The sequence below is a fragment of the Capra hircus genome, chromosome 11 (genome assembly GCF_001704415.2).
Source record: "Capra hircus breed San Clemente chromosome 11, ASM170441v1, whole genome shotgun sequence".
Lineage (NCBI taxonomy): Eukaryota > Metazoa > Chordata > Mammalia > Artiodactyla > Bovidae > Capra > Capra hircus.
The window spans coordinates 68,884,663-68,909,069 of NC_030818.1; the positions used below are offsets into that span (position 1 = coordinate 68,884,663).

The following is a 24,407-nucleotide window of genomic DNA, read 5'->3' on the forward strand; positions in this document are numbered from 1 at the left end:
CCCAGCATCAGAGTCTTTTCTCATGAGTTGGCTCTTTGCATCAAGTGGCCAACGTATTGGAGCTTCAGATTCAGCATCAGTCCTTCCAATGAATATTCAGGGTTGATTTCCTCTAGGATTGGCTGGTTTGACCTTCTTGTAGTCCAAGAGACTCTGGTGGAGGAAAAAAGCATGAGCAGAAGCAGGGAGGTGGGCAAGGATGGGGCTCATTGAAGAATAAGCAATGCTGTCCGTAACACGCAGGGAGGTGGTACACGGCATGCATGGTAGTTGTCTGAAATGTGGCCAGAATGTGGGGTCACTGCCAAGTCGGCGGTCAAGACTGGGACCAACAGCACACTCGCTGCTGGGGCACCGAGGCAGGTATCACTGCTGCCGGGGCAGTCTTCACAGCTGAGTGCAGATGAGGCCTTCTCAGTCCAGCATGCCATGCGGTCACTGTGCCACGACTCACTGTTGGAACCTAAGACAAATCTGATTTACCATCCTGGCAATGGGGGTCACTAAACACCCATATTTGGGTGTGAAAGGAACAGTTTACTAAATGATTTGAAGGCCGGGGAGGCCCACCCTGAAGACTGGACATGAGGTCACGATGTTCATCTGTCTCCTGACTGCCCACTTCACAGCCCGCTGTGCTGAGGACTCTCTACACGTGTCCTTGGCACAGATGCCCAATGTCTCCAGAGGTGCCCACTGTATGTAAGCATAAGCCTCCTTTGAATAGTGAGCTGGTCATCTTTGTCACACTGTCCCCTGGTTTTCTAGGAACCTGGACGGCAGTCTCAACCTGATAGCCCTGCAGGTAGGTTGGCAGCCTTCAGTGGGTCACGGCCCATCCCCAAGAGCTTCTATCTCCTTCCTTCTGCCTCACCACTGACCAGTGAAGGAGAGACACCACAACGGGCTGGTGACAGCTCCAAGGGGGCAGGGACGAGGGGAGAAGCCCAGGCTCCAGAGGCCAGGCTGGACCCAACCGTCTTCCTTCCACAAGCTTCCATTTTCCTATTCCCCGCAAAGGTTTGATCCAGTTGCTGGATGAAGCCTCTAATTTCCAAGTGGGAGGTTCTGGGACCCTCACTGTATCAGACAGGGGATCCCTTTCCCAGAAATTTGATGTTGGCTGTTCTTCCTTACATCCAGGCAAGTCTTCCAGGAAATGGCTCCCAGCAGAGCATTTTCTACAAGTATGCTCAGCAGGTACTGTACTTAGCAATGTGGCCATGAGGGGCCCTGCCTAGGACAGGGATGAAGAGGTGAGAGGAAAGAAAGCCTCTCCCACATCCTTACCAGGCTAGAGAGGAAGATGACCGGCCTCTCTCCCTGGATGCCTCCAGAACTGATCCGGGGAGGTGGGACACCCCAACTGGGTGACATCTGGGGTGAAGTGTAGAGTTTTGAAAGGGAGGGGCCCCTTATAGGAGGGTGGGATGTATAAATCTTTAAACAAGCTGTCGGCACTGCCCCTGGAAATCTTCCCTTCTCCCGCTCTGCCGCCTCCCACTGCCGTTGGCACCCTTCCTCCTGGGACATGGCCAGCTTTCAGAAAGCACCACTAGCCTTCTTCCTGCCAAGCCACCTATGTGCACAAGGGATTTTCTTAATGGTTTAATAAGCTGTTATAGAGATCCTTGACTTGTCAGGAGAAAAACAGCTGCCAAGGGCTCCACACGATGGGCCTCCTACCATTAGTCATCATGTCGGTGTGGGAAACAGAAAGCCATACGGATGACCATACACACCGAGCTGGCCTCGGGAAGACAGGTGGGCAGCTCTTGGGCCCTCGCTGTGTCACACAGGTGGCCTCCTTCCCCAGAAATATGGGTTCCCAGAAGACCCCCAAGGAGGCGTCTTCTTCCCCCTGACCTCATGGTGCTCTGCAGAGCCGCTGCTCAAGCCCTCTCGCCAGCTCCTTCTCCCGTAGACAAGCTTTCCCAGGGTGGTGACATCTCATTATGCCCTCACTGTTACCAGGCTGGGTATGAGAAATGCCGGCATGGGGAACAGCTCTGCTTCTCCATACAATCATCATGGAAGCCACTGCCCGTAAAGCTGGTCAGGGTCCCCAGCAGAAAAGGGAAGGCAGTTAACACCTTCAGGAGTTCAAGCCAGGAAGAGCATCTCTCCCCTCAACCTCTGTTGCTTCCTGTTTTTTATCCAAGGGAAACCATGATGTCTCCCTTTCTAGCTTCTGTGGCTGGGAAGATGAGTACTAAGTCATGTGCTCAATTAGAGCAGCTTCTCTTAGCCTGGATTCCTGGCATGTGTGTCTCTCCTCACCACACACACACACACACAACACATAGTAGCCATGTTTTCTCTCACTCCCATCTTTCTGGAAGCAGATGGGGACACATACCTGCAGGGCTGAATTGATTCATTCAACAATACTTCTCCTGAGGGGCTCCCAAGTGCCTGGTATGATGGGGAAGAAGCAAACACTGCTTTCAGCCCAATAATGAATACAGAGAGAAATGCAAGGTGACCCTCACCAGATATCAAGTGTCAGGAGTGATCAGCACTGCAGATGTTCAGGGAGGGAGTTATGGCCTGGAGCAATCAGGCAAGCCTTCATGGGAATTCCCTGGAGCCCTGGTGGTTAGGATTCCATGCTTTCATTGCTGAGGGCACGGGTTCAGTCCTTGGTGAGGTAACTGAGATCTCACAAGTCATGCCGCGTGGCCAAAAAGAAAAAGAAAAGGCTTCATGACAAAGGTGAGATGGGAACTTAAGTGCTCAGAAATCCCAGTGCTTTCACAGTCGGGCAGGCATTGCCCCTCGGTTCCTGGGCACTGATGTGATTCCTGCATCCCTTCCTCGTTTGGAGCAGGGGCTGGACATTGATGCTACGCAGCTTCAGAGCCTTCTCAACCGGGAATTCCTAAGAGGTAAGGACCTGCTGGCCCGGCCGGCCCCATCCTCACAGCCGCGCCAGGCCAACGCGCCCTCTCAGACCTCTCAGTCCTTTCTGCTCTTCCGCTCAGGACCTCCAGGGGACGCGTTCTCCTTGGACGAGTGCCGCAGCATCGTGGCTCTGATGGATGTATCCTTTGCAGTCACCATCCACCCCCCACCGCCTCCCCAGCACTGAGAGCCTGTCTGCTCCATCAGCTAACCTCAGGGGTCTAACTGGGACAGTAGAGAATCTTTTTCCACTCTCACTGTTTTCTCTTTTTCCTTGGTTCTAAGGGCTCACCAAAAAGCCTGGGTTTCTAGGAACTCTGCACTAACTCACTAACTCTCTAGAACCACCAAGGCAACAACAACAACACTTACTATCTATCAAGTGTCTACTGCATCTCAGATGGTACTGATAGATATTTTTTCCCTTGTAGTTCTTGCAAGAATCTCTGTAATATAAGTATTGTCCCATGGTACAATGGAAGAAACGGGGGTTCAGAAAGGTTTAGTCATTCACCCAGATCACACAGCTAGTCAGGATTTGTGCCTGAATTTGAACTTAAAGTTTTCAGCCTCCGAAGCACATGTTCTAATAGTATTCTTCACTGCTTAGCAAAGGATAGTATCCTAATTTCTTTCCTTCTACCCCTCTCCTTACCACTATTTAAATTCCTTGCTCAACAAAACCCCAGTTCAATAAAGGTAACAACCACCAAAGTGAAAGTCGCTCAGTTGTGTCCGACTCTTTGGGACCCTGTGGCCTGTACAGTCCATCCAGCTAATGTAGGAACCCCTGGGTCCGCGTGGCAGTGACTCCCTGTTATTACTATTCTGTTGCACCGACAGATGAGGCTGGGCTGGGCTGGGCAGTGGCTTGCCCTAGTTCCGTGGCCACAGGTGGCTGGACTGGGACCCAAGCCCAGGATCTCCCACCTCCCGTCCTGACTTCCACTGCCCTGGGAGCCATTTCTCCCCTGCCACCCCATCTCCCTGCTGGTGGGCATATCCCCCAGGGGTCACCTTGTGACTCTCCCCTCGGTGTGCACTGTCTCCCTGAGGGGTCACCGATCCCCCAGCTCGTTCACTCTTAACAAGGCTCTACTGGGGACCTGAAGCTGGGCATTGTCGAACAAGAGCCATCTTGATGAACGCGTCCGTCAGGCCCTATCTCTTGACTGTTGTATAGAATCACTCAGAGACACTGCTCATCCCTACAGATAAATCAGAATGACACTCAGGAGCCCCGCAGCCTAGGGCAGGTAACCCCAGGGGAGGTCATGTCTGTTGGACCCCAGCACAGAAGACCAACCTTTTCTACCCTTCCTCCTGCTCACCCGTCATCTCCCCTCCAGTGCCAAAGAGATCCATTCTTTCCATTAGTTCTCATTAAACTCTTTGTATGGGAGGACCAGGCTTCCCTGGTGGCTCAGATGGTAAAGAATCCACCTGAAATGTGGGAGACCTTGGTTCGATCCCCAGGTTGGGAATATCGCCTGGAGAAGGGTATGGCAATCCACTCCAGTATTCTTGCCTGGAGAATCCCCATGGACAGAGGAGTCTGGTGGGCTACAGTTCATGGGGTTGCAGAGTCGGACACGACTGAGCAGCTAAGCGCAGCACACAGCATGGAGGGACCAGGGCCGGCTTTAATACCCAGATTGTGGTCCCTCCAAGGCCGCAAAAACACTTAGCACATGCGCTCATCTCTCAGCCTGCCTCAGGAGTTGCAGTGACCTCCCCCCACTGCTGCTTCCCACCCCTCTACAAGGGGGCCCCCCCCCAACTGGTGAAGGCTGTGTTTGGGGTTCAACCTCTTTCCATGGGTGAAATGACATTGGCACCCCTTTCTCAGGAGTGCCTTCTTCCAATTGCCCGTTTTCTCCTGTGAAACGAATCTAAGGCAGGTCCCTTTTAGACGCATCAGAGCCAGCTGGTGTGGGGCCACGTCCAGGTGACTCGACCGCCTGTGTTACTAGGTGATGGATGGAGCCTCTCCAGGCCTGAGGCCCCTCTGCTCACTGCACACAAGACTGCTTGACTCTTAACTCCCCACCAGCTGAAGGTGAACGGGCGACTTGACCAAGAGGAGTTTTCAAGGCTGTGGAGCCGCATTGTCCACTGCCAGGTACCAGCATGTTCTCTTTTGACGAGTGTTCATTCCAGTTGGGTTGGCACAGCTTTACTGGGTGCCCGATTCTGCCCCAGCATTGAGGGTTGTGAAAGAAGGGGAACCTCACCCTACCCTCAAGGAGAGCCCCGGTTTAGCTTGGGGAGATGTGCGTGCAGCACTGGATGGCTCAAGGCCATGCTCAGTCAGGTGGCAGGCTGAGGACCGCTCTAGGAGGCCAGAGGAGAAAGGGTCACAGTGGACTGCCAGCTGGCACTGCCCTCCCCATTTCTCTGTGAGCCCACTGCAGCATCCCCCAAGCCACTAGTTCACCTCGTTCCCCTCCCCTACCTCTGCCAGAAAACAGATCAGTGTCACAGTTGTGGTCTGTGGCCTTAGTGTGGCCTCACCACTGTTGCCAGGACAAAGTCAAAACTCACCAGCTGTACCCAAGACCCTCTGAGTTAAGACTCCACTTTGGGGTCTAGAGAAGCCCCCACTCATCCCACCTGCTCCTTTGAACCCTAATGTGAGACTCCTCACTTTCCCCTCCCTGCAATGGGAGCCTGCCTGGTGCCCACCCAGCCTGAGAGTCCAGACCCCAAAACTCCGTGGGGGCCTTGTCTCCCCTCTCCAGACCCGGTTAGTTCCCACTCAGCTCCCAACACTTGAACTCACAACAATAAGACGCAAACATTTCCTGTTTAATACTGTTTATTTATATCACCTGCCTCTGATTGGAGTGATTGGGTTTCCCACTGGACACGGCGATGACTGATGGCCCATCCATTAGAGTGCAGGGTCCTCCCGGGCAGGGAGCCCTCATGTTCATCCTTTCCCTCAGTGTCTCCCACGGTGTCCGACACACAGCAGATGCTAAACAGTGCTGAACAAATGAGTGAACGAGTGCACGACACTGGGTCCCTACCTAACTGAGGACACCTGGGACTCTGAATGCACAAAAGCCAAGTAAGGCCAGGAAAAGTTCTCATGCTGCCCGTTCACCGTAATTGGCTCTCACAGTCAGCCCGGACTGAGCACCTGCTGGGGGTATTTTGCTTTGAAACATCCTGGGTTCAGTCCTCTGGTGCTTGTCTGTTTCATCAGGGCACAGGACTCACCAGCCCATGTTCTCACCTGGGAAATAGGAGGCTGAGGGTTAGAGTGAGAATTAGAGGGAGGTAGAAAAGTCCCCGGAGAAGGCAATGGCACCCCACTCCACTACTCTTGCCTGGAAAAATCCCATGGACGGAGGAGCCTGGTGGGCTGCAGTCCATGGGGTCGCGAAGAGTCAGACATGACTGAGCGACTTCCCTTCACTTTTCACTTTCATGCACTGGAGAAGGAAATGGCAACCCACTCCAGTGTTCTTGCCTGGAGAATCCCAGGGACAGGGGAGCCTGGTGGGCTGCCGTCTATGGGGTCGCACAGAGTCAGACACGACTGAAGTGATTTAGCAGCAGCAGCAGCAGCAGAAAAGTCCCCAGCAAATGGAGAACTGCCCTGTAAAAATACTGAGGTGTTCAGGGGACTCCACCCTGAGGCATCGCCTGGTCCCAGAGACAGTTCTCACCTGCCTTCAGTGCCGCCTACACTGCGCTCACTAGCGCGCAAGGTGCGCTTCTAAGCTCTTTGTAAGATGTGCTCATTTCTTCCTCACAGCAAACCTACAAGGTAGGTAGTACATTAATTAGCCTTGTGCTGCAGAGGGGGTAGACTGAGGCCAAGAAAGATTGGGTCACTTGCCCAAGGTGACACCGCTATAAATAGTTAGGCTGGGATTTATACCCAGCAATTTGGTTGTGAAGTCTGTGCTCCTAATGCCCATCCTAGGCAAGCTCTTTAGTGAGCTCTTCACGTCCCTGGAAAGTGACAAGCCGCCCTGGGTGGATGGAGCGCAGTCTGTGGGGCGTAGAAGCTAAAGGAGAGCATGTTGGGAGGGGGGAGGTGCAGGCCTGAGAGAGGGGCCCGCAGCCCTGCAGTTGGCAGCCAGGAGGTTGGTGGACTTTAACAAGCAGAACCGATGCTGCCTCCCCTTCCCTCTCCCCCTCCTCCCCCACCACCATCCTCAGCTGTGCACCTTTCGACCTCTGAGCTGAGCCCATCATGTTTTAGTGAAGCATCCTCCAGGGATGGGTACAGGATCTTCCAGGACACTCTCTTCCACTTGGGCACTGGGACTCATGGGTTTCTTGCTTCTTTCTCCATATCAGAGTGTTTTCCAGAATTCCCCAAAGAATGCTGGCATTTTCCTCAGCTCGGATTTGTGGAAGGCCATAAAGGACACAGGTAAAGCAGACAACCCCTTGAGCTTTGATGACTGGCAGTGGCAGTGGCGTGTGTGGGGTGTGTGTGTGCGCGTGTCCGCCCTCTGTGGACCTCCGACTCCACCCTCCCCCACCTGAGTTCTCACCTCCCAGTCAGCTCTCCTAATTGCCTTCTCTCCCCAGCACAGCGCTAACTGTGAAAAATGACCCTGAATGGTTGATACCCTATCAGAAATCTAACTTGCTTGAAGACACATCCACCTCAGCATCCAGGCCATCAGGATTAAATACCCACAGGCCGGCTGATGCCCTCTCTTTGCAGAGGGTCTGGGGTTAAGTGAAATCACATGTATCTGTTTGCTTCAAGGAGGCAAGAGCTTTCAGTCCTGGGAGAATGATAATAATACTGAAGGGCAAGGATGCATCAGAGTTCAGCCACAGCTTACATGCACATCACCTCCTTTGATTGTCTAAACAGCTCTTGAACTGAGCAGGGCAAGAATCGTTGTTCCCACTGTCCCTGCAGGGAAATGGCCCACAGAAAGGTGAAGTCAGGAAACTGCCACCTTCCCTAATGAAATGTAAAATCAGACTCCCACAGGTCACTCCTGAAACGGCAGCCTCAGTGGGTCTTCCTCCTGGGGCTCCTGGCCTGGATGGAGAGCAGGTAGAAACCTGAGCTCCTGCTCCCCGCCCCTCCCCCCACTTCTGCCTCTATCCTTCCTCTTCCGCTTACAAAAATATGTGTTTATTTGGCTGCACTGAGCCTTAATTGCAGTAAATGGGCTTAGTTGCCCCACAGCATGTGGGATCCTAGTTCCTCGACCAGGGATCAAACCCATATCCCCTGCATTGGAAGGGGAATTCTTAACCACTAGCCCACCAGGGAAGTCCCTCCCCTCCCTTAATTCTTCACAGCAAGGGTTGTGTTTCTCACACTTGAGGTTGAGGAAGACCCTGGGGGCTTATGGAAGCAAGGAATGTTGAGCCTCACTACCCACCCCAAGGTACTCACTCAGGAGGACTGGGGTGGGACTTGAGAACCGGCATCTCTGACAAGTTCCCAAGTGAGGCCAAAGCTCCTGGTCTGGGGATCACACTTTGAGAACCACTGAATGGCCAGTGGAAGTTGAAACCTTTAAAGGAGACCTCACCCATGACTCCAGAATAATAAAAGGGAGAAAGAAAATAGCTGGAATTCAACTGGAAAGCTTGCAGGGGCCAGCAGGTAACTGAAGAGGGCCATGGAGCTGATGTGATTTGCGGGGCAGTTTGGGAATGTACAAGCTGCAGGCATGTCCTATCTAAAGGCGTTCGAATTCACATTTGATTAATTCTGCAGGAGAAACCAACGTGTCTCATACTGTGTGGGCCCGAAGGCCACCAGCCTCGTCCCCGTGATGGATGGTCCGGTTTATAGGGTTCTGCTAGCTCACTGGGGTGCATAGACGCCCCCCCCTCCCGATTTTCAGTCTGCCCTAGTCAATTCTGTTGTCGGTGGCTCCCTGGAGCTTATAGCTAGACACAAGACCCAAAGAGGGCAAGGCAGCTCTGTCCTGCCCACCTGAGGTCTCTGCTCTGAGATCCAGCCTCATCCCTGGATGACCAACCTAGGACTAAGCCCCTTCTCCAGGAACCACACATGAGACCACACATGGTCCAGGACTAGGTGAGGAGGGCTGTTGGAGAGGGTCACCAGCAGAGGGAGGCCTGACAAGGTGGGGCTAGGAGCAAACTTTCCAGGTGTCCTGGCAGCTCCCATCCCCCACAGGAATTATCGGATGATTGTGAAGGGTCAGGAGTGTTTTGAGTTGGCCTCTGGCCAAACTCTAAAACAGTATTGTTGGGGCCTGGAAGCTAACATTCTAAAGAGTCAAAAGTACACAGAAGAGGAGTGGGCTGGCTGCTGAGCCAGGTGGAGGAGGAGATGGTGGTGAAAGGCCACGCGGTCTCCGCACAGCTGTTTCTGATCTCCCGAGGTCGAGGCCCACCCTGTTCCTCCCTGCTCACCAGCTCCCCCACTGTGTCCCAGACTTCCTCGCAGGGATCTCCGTCACCAGCGAGCTGCTGGACCTCATGAAACTCCGGTACAGCGACAACACTGGCAGGGTCAGCTTCCCCAGCCTGGTCTGCTTCCTGATGCGGCTGGAAGCCATGGCAAGTAAGTGTCGCCTGGAGACTGTCACGCCGACCTGAGAACACAGCAGAGGACCAGGAATGCGCTCTGGCTCCAGGCCTGGGCAAGGCCTCAGTAGCGGGATGGGCTGGAGTCCTGCAGAGGAGCCCTCATCCTGAGGGGCAGAGCCAACATCAGCCTAGGTGACCGTGTAGCTGGCCTGAGACCCTAGCCTCCCTTCTGCATCCTTTTCTCCCCAGGACATTCCACATCCCAGATCGTTTATTTCCTCTTCACCCTTCTCAGCACCTCTCTCACTCAGGAACAAGGTTAAGTCCCCGTGGCCCCCCTCCAGATTGTTCACGGTTCAAACCTACTCTTCAGTCATGCAGTAAATGGTTTGATCTCTGCTGAAGGATTTCACAAATGGTGTCTTGGCGGGTGCAGGAGGTCCCCCCAAGGCCTCAGAAATCCAGCTATGTAGGCCTGAGTTTTTGACACTTTTTAGCAGCATACCCCTTTGTTTGAAATGAAATTTCATATGAAACCCCAAACCACAATAGAGCTGCAAACGCAGCTGTGGCAGCTGAGTTGAAGTGGGGTCTGGCCTCCACTGCCATCATTCCACCCCCTCCTCCCTAACCTCTTCACCCCACCATGTGGTCCTTAAACCCCACAGCTCTGGCCCCACACCTCTCAGCTAGGCAGTTAACAGGACAGAGAGCGGAGCCCTGGGAGGGTAAAGGAGAAGCCAGAGGCATAATCTTGCTCCAGAGAATTCGCAGCTGGGCAAGAGCACTGCCCTTGACATGCCTCCTAAGACAAGCCCTCGGCATCTCTATGCCCAAGAATAGAGGGTCTGAAGTGCAGGGAAGCTAGAGAAGGGAGGGGTGAGGTGGGCAGAGCAGTCAGAGAGCTGTTTTGAGAGCTGAGCCCTGAGCTGTCTCACGGGTATGGAGTTTAACTGGGAAGAGAAGCGGAGAGGAGGCCAAGCACAGCCTGTGGCTTCTCACGGGATCAACAGGCTGGCTTTCCTCTCATGTGGGCCCAGGCCCGTCCTGATCCCTCCCCTCCTCTCTACCCTAGAAGCTTTCCGGAACCTCTCCAAGGATGGAAAAGGACTCTACCTGACAGAAATGGAGGTGAGGTGCCTTCCCCTCCCAGAGACAGGACACAACCCTGGCCACCTCTCCTCACCAGGGAGTCCAGGGAGCATTTCCCTCCCTGAAGCTATTGAACCGTCTGTCAAAGGCCAGCCAAGCTGCTGCCCGCCCCCCCCCCCCCCCCCGCCTCCAATTACTGCCTTTATATATTGCTAGCTGCCAAGGCTGCTTTAGGATCTTGGCAGACAGATTTTATTTTTTTCCAATAGCTTAATAAAGCAGAGGATTATGTGGGAGTCATAAATCCAAGAGGGAAGGAAAGAACCCCTGCTGAGCTCACTGTACATTAAACTGACTCCCAGTGAGTGTTAGAGAGAGCCTCCTGGCCCAGCCAGCTGGTCGACCTCAGCTGTCCCTCTCAGTGCCCGGCTCTTCAGGGAGTAGCAGACGACAGTGCTGTAATAGGGGGCTGAGACCTCCTGCTTGGGTGGGAATTAAACTGGAAAGAGTTGATGAGACTAGACTGAGATCTTTCGAAGGAAGAAGAAACCATTCGCCCCGCTCTGTGTTAAGCTAACAAGTTTAAAGACTGGTTGTAACAGGGATGTTTATTTTTCAGTGGATGAACCTGGTGATGTACAACTGAAGCCAGGAAAAGAACAGGCACCAGAGCCCAGGTAAGACATGGAAGCTTTGGAATCACTTCCTCCCAAGGGCACAATGTGTCTTTCCCTCCAGGAAATACACACAGGACTCTCTCCCGGGGGCAGCCTCCCCAGAGGTTACAGAGCCCTCGTCTGTGTGAGTCAAGGCTTACAAGCTGCTTGGCCTGTGAGTTTCAAAGCCAATACTGCAGATTTCATCCAAGTCTTACGAACATTCATAAAAGGGTGTGGCCTGGAAGTTATGAGTGAGGAATTTAGAATTTTTTTCATTTATTTTTATTGAGATATAGTTGATGTTTACCACTGTGTTCATTTTAGGCATACAACATAATCATTTGATATATGTATGTATTGTGAAATGATTACCATTACAAGTTAATTACAGTTAGTATCTGTCACCTCTCATAGTTACATTTTTTTCTTGTGATGAAAACTTCTACAATTTATGCTCTTAATAACTTTCAAATATACAACACAGTATTGCTAATGACAGCCACGATGCTGTATGTTACATCCCCAAAACTCATAACTGGGAGTCTGCACCTTGTGACACCTTCACCCATTTTGACCACTCCCTCCCCTTCCACCTGTGGTAACCACCACTCTGTTGTCCGTATCTATTCAGTTTGGGTTTTTTATTAGTTTCCACATGCAAATGAAGTTATACAATATGTGTCTCTCTTTGACTTACTTCACTTAGCATAATAATCCTCAAGGTTCATCCACGTTGTCACAAATGGCAGAGACACCACAACAGGCTGAATACTATTCTGTTGTATGTATATATAAATACGTATACCACATTTTCTTTATCCATTCATTCACTGATGGACACTTAGATTATTTCTGTGTCTTGGCCTTTGTAAATAATGCTGCAGTGAATATGAGGCTGCCTATATCTTTTCAAGTTAGTGTTTTTGTTTTCTTTGGATAAATGCCTAGAAGTGGAATCACTGGATCCTGTGGTAGTTCTGGTAGTTCTATTATTAATTTTTTTCAGTTCAGTGACTATTTATAGAACAGCTCCTATATGGCTATGTGCTGGACTCCAGGCATTCAAAGATTAAGAAAATTCACATGGTTTCCACACTCAGTTGCTCACTATCTATTGGAAGAGATAGTCTTGTAAATAGGAACTAAGCTATAATATACAAGATTCAGTGAACAAGGCTTGGGTGCTGTGTGGATACTAAGAGCAGATGCTTCAGATGGTTTCTGCTTTGGACAACGTGATATGCTTGTGGGACACCCATATGGAGATCTCCCATAGACAGCTGAACACACAGGTCTCTAGGGAAATCAAACTCGATCCTTGCCTTGGAGGGTCTTGCTGTGAAATGAAAGAGACAGAAATGTAATAGATCAATTACAGTACTCTGTAGAGAAGGCTAACACAGAGGTTCACGCAAAGATGACGATACAACTAACTTGGCCTGCAAGTTGTCTCTAGGAGACAGCCCAGGAGCTGAGTCTTGAATGATTTAGAGTTGTTATCCAGTGTTGTGGGTAGTTGTTGAGGTCAGCGTTCACATGAAATTCTTTGGATAGACTGAGCAAAGCTTCAAGGCACAAAGACATTACCAGCTGGGGAGCCAGTGGATGATATGCAGGCAGTTGGTCATAGGAGGTCCTTTTCTGAGGGCAAGACACACAGTTTACAGTCTACCTTGATGCAAGTAAAAGATGGCATGCTGTCCCCACTCAAGTGATGGGTGTTTTTTGATGGTCCTAGGAATCAGTTCAGCATCCTGTGGAGAGCAGACACCCAGAGCCTATTACTCACTTTTTAAGGAATCTCCATACTGTTTTCCATAGTGGCTGTACCAACAGTGCACAAGGGTTCCCTTTCTCCACATCCTCATCAACACTTGTCTTTTTGACAGTAGTTATGAGGTGGTCATTCTACCAGGTGTGAAGTGATATCTCATTATGGTTTTGATTTGTATTCCTCTAATAATTAGAAATGTTGAGCATCTGTTCATGTGCCTATTAGCCATCTGTATGCCTTGTTTGGAAAAATGTCTATTCAAGTCTTCTGCCTATTTTTTTATGGGACTGGGTTTTTTATATAGAGTTGTATGAACTGTTTATATACTTTGCATATTAACTCCTTATCAGTCACAGCATTTACAAATATTTTCCCCAATTCACAGGTTGTCTTTTCATTTGGTTGATGGTTTCCTTTGCTGTGCAAAAGCACTTATTATTGTTTTTATTTCCTTTGCCTTAGGAGACAGATCCAAGAAAATACTTCTATGATTTATATCAAAGAGCATTGTGCCTATGTTCTCTTCTAGGAGTTTAACATGAGGGAATGTTCAGTTCTCATTGTTTTACATGTGACTGTCCAGTTTTCCCAGTGCTACCTGTTGAAGAGTCTGTCTTCTTTCCATTGTATATTCTAGCCTCCTTTGTCATAAGTTAATTAACTGTAGTTATGTGTATTTATTTCTGGACCCTCTGTTCTGTTCCATTATCTATGTGTCTGTTTTCATGCCAGTACTATGCTGTTTTGATTATTGTAGCTTTGTATTATTGTCTACAATCTGGAAGGGTTATACTTCTGGCTTTGTTCTTTTTTCTCAGCATTGTTTTAGCAATTTAGAGTCTTTCATGGTTCCCCGGAGAAAGAAATGGCAACCCTCTTCAGTATTCTTGCCTGGAAAATCCCATGGATGGAGGAGCCTGGTAGGCTACAATCCATGGGGTCACAAAGAGTCGGACATGACTGAGCGACTTCACTTCACTTCACTTCACATGGTTCCATATAAGTTTTAGGATTATTTGTTATGCTTCTGTGAAAAATATTCTTGGTAGTTTGATAGGAATTGCATTAAATCTGTAGACTTGTTTTGGGTGGTATGGTCATTTTAATAATGTTAATTATTTTAATACAAGAGCATGGAATATCTTTCCATTTCTTTGAATCATCTTCAATTTCCTTCATCTCACCAACATTTTTCATTGTCTATCTTTTTTGTTTTAGCCATTCTGGAGGGTATGAAGTGATATCTCATTAAGGTTTTGACTTATAGTTTCCTGATAGCTTGTGGTATTGAGTATCTTTTTATTGTCTGCTGGCCATTTGTATATCTTCTTTTGAGAAATATCTATTCAAATCCTTTGTTTAAAATTGGGTTATTTATCATTTGGTTGCTGAGTTGTAAGATATATATATATATACTCACATATATATATATACACACACACATGTATATACACACATATATTCTTGTTACCAGTCCCTTATCATATATGTGATTTGCAAAATTTTCTCCCATTCTGTAGGTTGTCTTTTAAGTTTCTTGTTGGTATCATTTTCAGAATTTGATCAAGTCTAACTTATCTGTTTTTCTTTTTGTCACTTACACTTTTGGTATTGTGCCTAAGAAATCAGTGCCTAACTTAAGATCATGAATATTTACTCCTGTGTTTTTCCCCTAAGAGTTTTATAGTTTAGCTCTTACATTTTGGCCTTTGACCCATTTTGAGGTGATTGTTGTGTATGGTGTGATGTAGTGGGTCCATCTTCATTCCTTTCTTGCCAGAAGCTTCACCAGGCGAGCCTGGATGTACTCCCATTGTAAGAATACTTCTGTTCCTCTCACTCGTCTTCAACCCATCTGCCCTCCTCTGACTTAGTAAACTCAGTATTAAAACCAACCAGACAACTCCCCTTCCTTCCCTCCTGTCACATCTGTTTCTTTCGAACAAAGCACACACTTCCGTTGTCACACTGGGGGCAATGTTTAAAGTTGTTTGAAATATTGAATTCTTTTTTTTTAATGTTGAATATTTGGCTCTGCTGGGTCTTAGTTGCAGCATGTAGAATCTAGTTCCCTGACCAGAGGTCAAACCTGGGCCCCCTACTTTGGAAGCATGGAGTCTGCCACTGGACCACCAGAGAAGTCCTCTAAAATATTGAATTCTTACTTTAAATAATGCTTTAAATACTCATGCTTTGGTATATGGTCCTTGGCTATCTGAGGCTATGTTGATCTTAACTGATTGCAGAGTCTAGAGGGTTCGTATATGCTAGTCACACCCGCTAACAGTTTGTCTAACTGATGTCATCTACATTCATGTTGATCTACAGTCAATACGGCAGTAAAGTGCCTTACTCTAACAAAGTTAGTATTTAGAACAGCTTCCCACTACACATAAATAACGTGTCTCGAGGGATGGGCCACCTCCTCCTACTCTGCATGAGGGTGAAATATGAGCATCAGAGGCCCAGGTCCTGCTGATTTACCAACAGCCGTTTTCACAAGAGTGGGTCTACTTGCATCCTAATAAATCCCATCTCTCCAGCCTTCAGACCAGAGAAATTCTTTTTGAGAGGTAGGAATCTGCATTTGCCTCCACTGATAGGAAATCCCCCCACTTCCTTTAGCAAACATGCACCCGGTGATTACCAGGCCCCTTTCACACCTAGGGTGTCCACCTTTCCAGAGCTGACCTTTAAAGAGAAATGTATCAAACTGGGATGATAACATGAACACTCCAAGAGCATAAACCAAGCAGGAGAAAGAGCTGGAATTCAGGAAACAGGAGGCTCAACCCCAGACCCATCACTGGCTAGGGAACTCCAGAGTCCAGGGCTGTACAGCTAAATGAGAGAGCCAGAAACCCAGCAGAAATCAGGAAGAGCCATCTTTGCAGAAAAAGGATCTGTCTGCAATGCAGGAGACCCAGGTTCAATCCCTGAGTCAGGATTGAAAAGGGAGGTTTTCAGCCTAGAAAAGGGAAGTTTTATCTAATCTGACTCTTTGCAACCTTATGGAGGGTAGCCTGCCAGGCTCTTCTGTCCATGGGGATTCTCCAGGCAAGAATACTGGAGTGGATCGCCATGCCCCCCTTCAGGGGATCTTCCCAACCCAGGGATCAAACCTAGGTCTCCTGCATTGCAGGCGGATTCTCTACCATCTGAGACACCAGGGAAGCCCCAATCTAATCACTTAATCATGGGTAAAATAGTGTTCAGAAGGATTTTGAATTTCTGCTGGAGGGTTTTGGAAAAATTATTAGGATAATGACATAGACCAAACAGATTTTTAAAATGAGGTAATTATTAATTCCTAGAAGAACAAAAACTTCTAGAAGAAAGCAAATGGAGTTTTTCTTCACTCAGCAGAGAACTGTACATAGACAATTGTAATAAAAATGGAGTATTGATTTAATAAAATATGTGACACAAATATATTAGAGGAAGGAGAGAAGATACAGGCACAAAAATGGGTTATGAACACCCCAGTTTCATCTTCCATTACGAGATGTCAATAGGCATTTAAAATTGGTAAGTCAAGGGGATAATCATATAAAATATTATTTAGAAGTGAGGAGTTCAGAAGATAGAGTTAGGAGAGAGGAATTCCATATAGGAGTGGGGCAGGGGACTGCTGTTCTTTCTTCATGCTTTGTATTAATGTCTTGAATTTTTAAATGTATCTTGGGCTGGGCTTTTATGAAAGTAAATAAGAAAACTAGCAAATAATCTGAGAAACAGAGTTTAAGACTCAAGAGAAGAGGAGGGAGATGGAGAGCAGAGTTGAGACTGTTTCTTTACCACGTGGACAGGAAGGTAGGTTGTTAGAGTTGTAGAAAAAAATGTCCATGCAGGAACGTCACTTGAATCCAGAAGATAAGCCCTTGAGGAAAGCCACTCTTCCCTGGGAGTCCTCTGGACAGAGGACAGAGTCCCTGTTCTCAGCCCTTCGGTCCTGTCCATGGAGTCATAGGAACATCTGCTCCCCAGCTTTCCCTCCACTCTGCTGCAGGTACTCTGGAGCTAAAGGGACAGTGGTTTGCACTCAGACAGGGCAGAGTAGGGTGGGTAGGGTGCATCTGGAGAATTTTGGAGAATGAAGTGGAGTCACTGCCATCCGCTGGAGCCGCGGGTGTGATGGAGCTCGGCCAGCCTCGCTAGCGCGTGGCACACTGTGTTGCCTGGTGACCTGAGAGTAGCATCTGTGGGGAGGGGGCCTGCCTCTGCAGTCACTCAGAGAGAGGAAAAGCTTCTTTACCCACCCTGGGCCTCTGCAGTCACTCAGAGAGAGGAAAAGCTTCTTTACCCACCCTGGGCCTTCTGTGTTTGAGTGTCTGTGTCTTTCCCTAGGATGAGTTCTCAGTGATCACTCGAGAATCTGGCTCTTGTTCCGTTGAGCTGTGCTGCCCCCATGGGTGATATACATCAAAGCCTGCCCTGCCTGGACGTAGTCAAAGCTGCCTTCAAGGAGCCTGGGCCGGGTCCTCAGCTGGGTCAAGCTCTGGTTCGCCCAAGGTCATAAAACAGGTTATCTGAATATTTCGGGACACCAACCTGGAATCCCAGGAGAAAGAAGCAGAAGATGTTCCCTTGTGGGAAAGCAGGGGAAAAGCCACATCTCGGTCCTCTCCCACCAACTAGTCATTTCTCAGTCTGTCCACCCACAGGATGCTGTGCGTGACATGGGAGTGGTTCACTGGGTGTTTGCAGAATTAATCATACTCTCCGATATCTGAATCCTGACTGTTTCACAGCCAGATGGCAAAATAAAACATGGTTCCCATAAAGGTCTTCAACTTCATGACAAGTAAGATCTTAGTTCTGGATGAAAAATGCCTTTGGGGAAGGGGAAATCCAACCAGCAAGGCAAGCACCTCCTTCCCTCCTAATCTGTAACGTCATCAGACAGTTCCAAAAGATCATGGCCCACTAGAGTGCAGAAGAGATTCCAGAGTGACCAGGCCAGACCTCACTCAGGAGAACTGGCATTTGAGAACTCATTCCTGGATGCATCTCTCCAGTGAGGGAACACTTGCAAATGTGTGTGTCAAGAATAGGAGGGCAGGAACCTTCCAAAGTGTGACTTTTCTGAGAAGAAACAATCAAAATGTTGGTGGCATGGGCAAGGGTATGCCATCATGCAAATACCCACGCTCAGGAACTAGGTTAGCATTTGGAGGCAGATGTCCTGGTCAAGGAACAAACACACAGCCAGCTAACTGCCTCTCACAGGGGCTGCTGCTAAGGGTTTGCAGTCATTTCAGTAGCACAGCAGGTGAGACACACAGCATAGCCTGGGCCACATCATTGTGCGTCCTTGCCCTGTGCTTGGCTAACCAGGATAGATGGCCATGGTTAGCAGCGTGGGCTTCAGAGGTAGACAGAGCTAATGCCTGAAGACCCACGTCCTAGGCTGTTATGCAAAACAATGAGTCCTGACCAATCAAGACAGACTGTTTTAAAATAAAAGGAGAAAGTTCAGAAAAAAATGAATGAGCTATTTTGGCAGGACTCAGAGATGACCTTCACCTACCTGTACTTTCAGGTAGAAAGTCCAACACTCCTGCACGCTTTCCTGAATCAAACACCTGGACTAAAACCCGACTTGGCCTGGGGAGCCCTCAGTGGAGGAGCAGGAAGAACCGTCTTGCTTCCCCAGAGCCAGGGGTGACCCTAGTGAGGGCGGATATCTGAAAGTGCACGCGTGCACGCGCACGCGCACGCGCACACCCAGGGAAGCCCAGCCCCAGAGAACAGTTCCACATGCAAGCCCACTGATCAGGGAGGACATCAGTCTTGCTTCTCCCTAGAACAGAAACAGTTTCCTTTGAGCAATTGCTCCTCACCACCTCCAGGCAGAGGCAGGACTGCCCTGGAACAGCACAGCGCATGTATGCGCCTCCCCTCCCTAACCCCTGTGCCCCATCAGGGCCCTGACCCCCGGGACAGAGTCCACAGGGCCTTAGATGATAACCAACTCAGTCCAGTGATGGGTTTTCCAATCTCAAGAACATGAACCTCACATTCAATTCACTTTTATTTTAAATTAAGAATGGAGATACTATAACTTAACCAGTGTAAACATTTAAAGCCTGAAGTTTCATATAATAGCCCATTAGGAGGTGGGGCTGGGAACAGGGAAAGGGGAGAGACTGTGGAATGGAAGTAAAGGTTAGGAGGGAGGAGCAGAAAGCGCAGCAGGCAGCATCAGGCAAGTTAAACAGGAGCTGCTCAAGCTATCTTACGAAGGAGTTTAGCACAGGGAGCGAGTTGCTCACAAATCTGTTGGATCAGCTGGAGGAGCACAGGCCAGAGAAAGAAAGAAAGTCAAGTCGCTCAGTCGTATCCGACTCTTTGAGACCCCACGACTGTAGTCCACCAGGCTCCTCTATCCATGGAATTTTCCAGGCAAGAGTACCAGAGTTTGTTGCCATTTCCTTCTCCAGGGGATCTTCCTGACCCAGGGATCGAACCCAGGTATCGCGCACTGCAGGCAGATGTTTTACTGTCTGAGCCAGCAGGGAAGCCCTAGGCCAGAGAAGATCACCACTAAGTCCCAGGTTCACCACCAAGAGAGAATGATGAAGCTGCTGCCGCCGCCAGCCTCGTCAGACATTATAGGGAGTGGCCAGAAATGGTCGCGGCTGCCTGTAGCCCTAAGCGGGTGAATTTCCGGACAATATTTCACAACTTCTGAAGCCCACGTGTCTGCCCACCCTGCCCAGAGGCAGAAAAAGGCTTCTGCCTCTCTGCTGCCTTCCAAATCATAAGTGCAGAGGAAAGAGAAAAATGTGGGGAGAGGGAATGACAAGCAGATGGAGATGGAGAGCTGGGGCGGTGGGGGGAGGATGATTCAGACAGACAGGGGGAGGACAGATGAGGCATGCAGGGAGCAATACAGATAAATAAGATGGGAGAGACCAGTGACAAGAGATTAAAACAGAAGGAGGAAGGCTGAGGTCTATGGGTGTTGATGGGAGTGGAGGCCATAGAGCCCAATCATTCAAAATCTGTTGCCGGTGGAAATGTTGACATACGATGCCAATCAGGTTGTGGCTCTCAGACTTCATTGTGCATAAAAGTCACCTGGTATAACTTTTATAACAAGCTTTAGAAATTCTGATCCAGAAAGTCTGATGCTAGGGGCTTCCCTTGTGGCTCTGACGGTAAAGAATCCACCTGCAATGTGGGAGACCTAGGTTCAGTCCCTGGATTGGAAAGATTCCCTGGAGGAGGGCATGGCAACCCACTCTAGTATTCTTGCCTGGGGAATCCCCATGGACAGAGGAGCCTGGTGGGCTGCAGTCCACGGGGTCACAAAGAGTTGGAGACAACTAAGTGACTAAGCACAGCAAGTGATGCCCTTGGTCCTTGGATGACTTAGGAATCACCTAGGAATCACTGCTTTTGCAGTGATTGAGCGGTGAAATGCTCTGGGCTGCAGCAACCAGGGCGGCTATGAAATGCCTGATGAATCCAAGCTTAAGTTCTGCTCTGGTCAGAGGCCTCTCGCCACGCTTCCCCAACCCCAGCCCCTCGCTGCTGCCTAGAATATCTGAGATCCCTCCCACCACCTCCCAGCTCACTGCTCCCCTCCTTCCTGCTGCCCGAGAACTGATGTCCTAGTTGATTTTTACCTCTAAACAAGCTCATTAAGCAATAATCCTAGAAAGAATCCATCACTCTGACAAGGTTGTTGATTAACCATCCCCCAGCCAAGCCTAAAGTGCTTAATATCCCGGCGGATGGTCAGTAATGAGTCGAGCAGCAGCGCTGGCCTGGTTCTGAGCAGATGGATGTGGGATGGGCAGTTGGGCCAACTTTGCAGCCTGGTGGAGGTCAGTGGAGAGGAAGGTGGACAATCTCCAGGCTGTCCAGGCTGCAGCAGGTTCTAGACCCTTTTATCCAGATTCTAGGCCATTCTTTCTGAGACCACTGAATGCCCCCAGAGGGTATATAAGGATATGAAAAACTCTGGACAACAGACAGGAGAAGGACCACTTGAAAGGGGCTGGACACAGAGACATAATTCCCCAACCTTACAGCTCTGCCAACTATCTAATTGCCTGAGTAAGAGAAGAGACAGACAAAACAATAAAAATGACTGCCTTCCTGAGATCAGTTTCAAGTCCAGACTGTTATGTCTTTCTTTTTCTCCCCACAGTTAGACTCTTGTTTTAAACACCCCTCTGTTCCCTTAAAAGATTTGCTTTCTTCTGTGCGTGCAAGTGCCTTGGACTGAGCAGGATGTGGCAAAACACTGCCCCCTGGAGGTCACAGTTGTTACAGCTTCAAAGCATCCTCCTCCCAAAGGTTCCTTCGAACTCGTCTCTAGTGTGGGCTCAGTGGCAGTCTCCAGCCAGCCTGGCCATAGCTGCCATCTCGGCTGCCCTGTGTGCACGGCTGCCCTATCACCTGCCAGACTCCATCTCATTTCTGTCCCCCGCTTTTTGCATAACGACTGGATAACATTGGTAAATACTCTTGACCAAGGGGAAGGGCACTGATCTCCTCACCCCCCAGCTGTGCAGCTCTGATGGGATCACTGACATGCCGTGTCATCCCATGTCTTTAGATGTTTCCAATTCTGTTCAGGCACAAAGAAGAGAAAATAGCATAGAGTGAGTGCCAGTAGTGTTGAGAGAATGAATGGCTGAGCTTGTGTCGTGTGAACACAGGGAGCATGGCAGAGTGGACAGGGCACTGGGCAAGTCCTCTGGAGTCTCAGGCTCAAGTCTTGGTGCTGCCTCCATCCTGCCGTGTATGCTCTGAGGACTTCCCTCTCTGGACTTCCTGCTTTAAAATGAAGGGGCTGAACTTGGAGATGTCTAAGGTCCCTTCCATGGCACACACTCGGGGAGCCAAAGCCTAGGATTCTAAGTCACAGTCATCATCAAGGGGAAGCAATTAGTCAGGAAAAACAAGCCCCTAGCAAAGTGGCAGCAACAGCTGTCCGGTGTGGGCTCAGTGGGAGTCTCCAGCCAGCCTGCCCACTGCTGCCATCTAAGCTGACCTGTCTGTAGAGAGAGACCCACTCTCTAGGGAAATAAACAGGACTCTTTTCCTTTAACCTGGGAGTTGCTGTTCCTTTTACGATGCTTTCAATGACAGAAGTTCAAAATCCCCTTCACTGTATATTATAGCATGAGGAATATGATTAATAATATTGTAATAATTTTGTATGGGGACAGATGGTTACTAGACTTACTGTGATCATTTCATAATGTATGCAAATGTCAAGTCATTTTGTAGCTCGCCTGAAAATAATAAAATATTGAACATCAACTATATTTCAATTTTTTAAAAGTTTTTTAAACTGTATGCATGGGATGAAAAAACAGTGCTCCTCCCTTCAGCCAGAGTTGGTCTTTAGTTTTGACCTTGCTCTGGAAATGTGGAATCCGGGCCACAGTGCAGCCAGGGCTGGTGGTGGTGCAGTGACGCCTAGTGGCCATTTCCACTAATCACAGCCCAGCTCAGCTTCTCTGTAGTTGCGAAAGTCCCATCCTTTCCGTGGCTGAAAGGGCTGCATTAACTCTCAGTGAATGTAAGTAATGCAGGGCCCTGGGTTGTAATCTCAGTCTTGCAAATATCTCTCTGTCTGACCACCTTCAGTTTCTTCAAATGGGATTTTGGCCCTTACGTGCTTCCCTTCCAACTGCCTTGCTCCCTGGACCGCCACGACTTAGGGCATGTAGTCAGGGATCTTAGGTCCATGCAGAGGGCAGGATGTCCCTACTGGGAAGGCACGGCCCAGAGTTCACCCCTGGGACCCTGGGGTCCCACCAACGTGATCATGCATGGTCCTTCCACACCTACCTCCAACACAGCCTTGAGACAAGAGCACGCGGCCAGACCGTTGACCAGAGATACTCCATCCAAGGCTTGCCTCCATCCTGCCTACCAGCTGCTGAGGTGGGAAAAAGCAACGGAACCAGTCAGAAGGAAGCCTCCTTGAGGTTGGGTGGGGAGGGGAATATCACCTGCTATTCTCCAATTTGGGTACCAGAATCTTGCCGTATTGATGGGATCAGTGGGGTTCATGATACCTAAAGAACAACGTAAATGGGTTCTTTTTAACACATTCCTCCCTTTCCTGACACCTGCACAAGCTGCAAAGAGGAGAAAGAGGGGGCTGTGTGCTGAAGCTTCCAGCGCCCCCATAGTCACTCAGTCTTTGGCACGGCTGAGGACACACAGGCTGAGCGTTCAGGGTCTTTCCTGAGTCGCACACTCTTCCTACCCTAGAAGAACTGTGCTCCCTGCCCCTTGAGCCACGCCCCTCTCACTAGTTTCTGTCCTTGTCTATGAGTCTTTCTCCTAGTGTCATCTTTGAGAGCTACATGATTTCTGCAGAGGACTGTGGTACTTTTCTTTATGGCTGTGTTCATGTCACCATCACTCCCTACAGCTTCCCCTAGATTGTCCCTGAGAAGTGTACCATGGTAACACTCAAGAACCCCTCGAAGAAGGAATTGAGTCCTTCAGGTTGGGGATGCGATTTCCAGAGTCACCACAGCTTCTGGTGGTATGTGGTCATTTTCCTCTGCCTGTTAAATAGTGTATGTAAAAATACTTTTACACACACAGAGAGCACACGAGCTGTCATTTTTAAATACCTACTCTATATTCGCCAGGGTCCATTCAGGAGACAAAAATCATACTAGCTGTTTCAATAGGGAAATTTTAATACAAAGAATTATTAACTAGTGAAAGGTAATTAACTCTTAAAAGGGGCAATAGAAGACTCCAGGGAATAGAGGAATAGAAAATGCAGGAAGCATCTGATGCTTCTAAGGATGAAGATTACCCAACAATGAAAGAAAGAACTTGGGTGAGATCCAGGCCACTTTGGAAAGAGTGTGGCTGCCGCCCATTGGATGGTGAAGATGTTCACGGGGCTCCTGCCGACTGGAGGACACCTGTGGGGGGCCTCGCTGGGTGAGAGAGCCCTGGCGCTGCTGGCTGTCACCTTGTAGGAAGGAAAAGGCATCCTGGAGCCAGCAGGGGCACGCTACCTCTCTGGGCCTTACAGTGTCTCTCTAGCTCCCTCTGCTGACAAAGCCTAACAGTACACCAGCTGGCTGTACTTTCTCGGGCTCCAAAATGACTGCAGATGGTGACTGCAGCCATGAAATCAAAAGACGCTTGCTCCTTGGAAGGAAATCTATGACAAACCCAGACAGCATATTAAAAAGCAGAGATATTACTTTGCTGACAAAGGTCCGTCTAGTCAAGGCTATTGTTTTTCCAGTAGTCATTTATGGATGTGAGAGTTGGACTATAAAGAAAGCTGAGTGCCAAAGAATTGATGCTTTTGAACTGTAGTGTTGGAGAAGATGCGAGAGTCCCTTGGACTGCAAGGAGATCCAACCAGTCCATCCTAAAGGAAATCAGTGCTGAATACTCATTGAAAGGACTGATGCTGAAGCTGAAACTCCAATACTTTGGCCACCTGATGTGAAGAACTGACTCATTTGAGA

The 24,407-nt window shown here is 49.2% G+C and overlaps 1 protein-coding gene across 7 annotated transcripts in view; it reads left to right on the forward strand.

The window, feature by feature from the left end:
* CAPN13 (calpain 13) overlaps positions 1 to 24,407 on the forward strand; it is a 107,517-nt gene that overhangs the window by 70,191 nt on the left and 12,919 nt on the right. For 2 of the 7 annotated variants that reach the window (XM_018055476.1, XM_018055475.1), the window contains exons 14-22: positions 769 to 805; positions 1,144 to 1,200; positions 2,831 to 2,888; positions 2,985 to 3,043; positions 4,958 to 5,026; positions 7,222 to 7,297; positions 9,308 to 9,436; positions 10,478 to 10,533; positions 11,114 to 11,171. In XM_018055476.1, the coding sequence (XP_017910965.1) occupies positions 769 to 805; positions 1,144 to 1,200; positions 2,831 to 2,888; positions 2,985 to 3,043; positions 4,958 to 5,026; positions 7,222 to 7,297; positions 9,308 to 9,436; positions 10,478 to 10,533; positions 11,114 to 11,140 (568 nt within the window). In that variant the 3' untranslated portion in view covers positions 11,141 to 11,171. Of the gene's footprint in view, positions 1 to 768; positions 806 to 1,143; positions 1,201 to 2,830; positions 2,889 to 2,984; positions 3,044 to 4,957; positions 5,027 to 7,221; positions 7,298 to 9,307; positions 9,437 to 10,477; positions 10,534 to 11,113; positions 11,172 to 13,389; positions 13,841 to 16,778; positions 17,726 to 24,407 lie in introns of those variants that run through there. The other 5 variants (XR_001918821.1, XM_018055472.1, XM_018055471.1 and 2 more) reach the window with 5 other exon arrangements.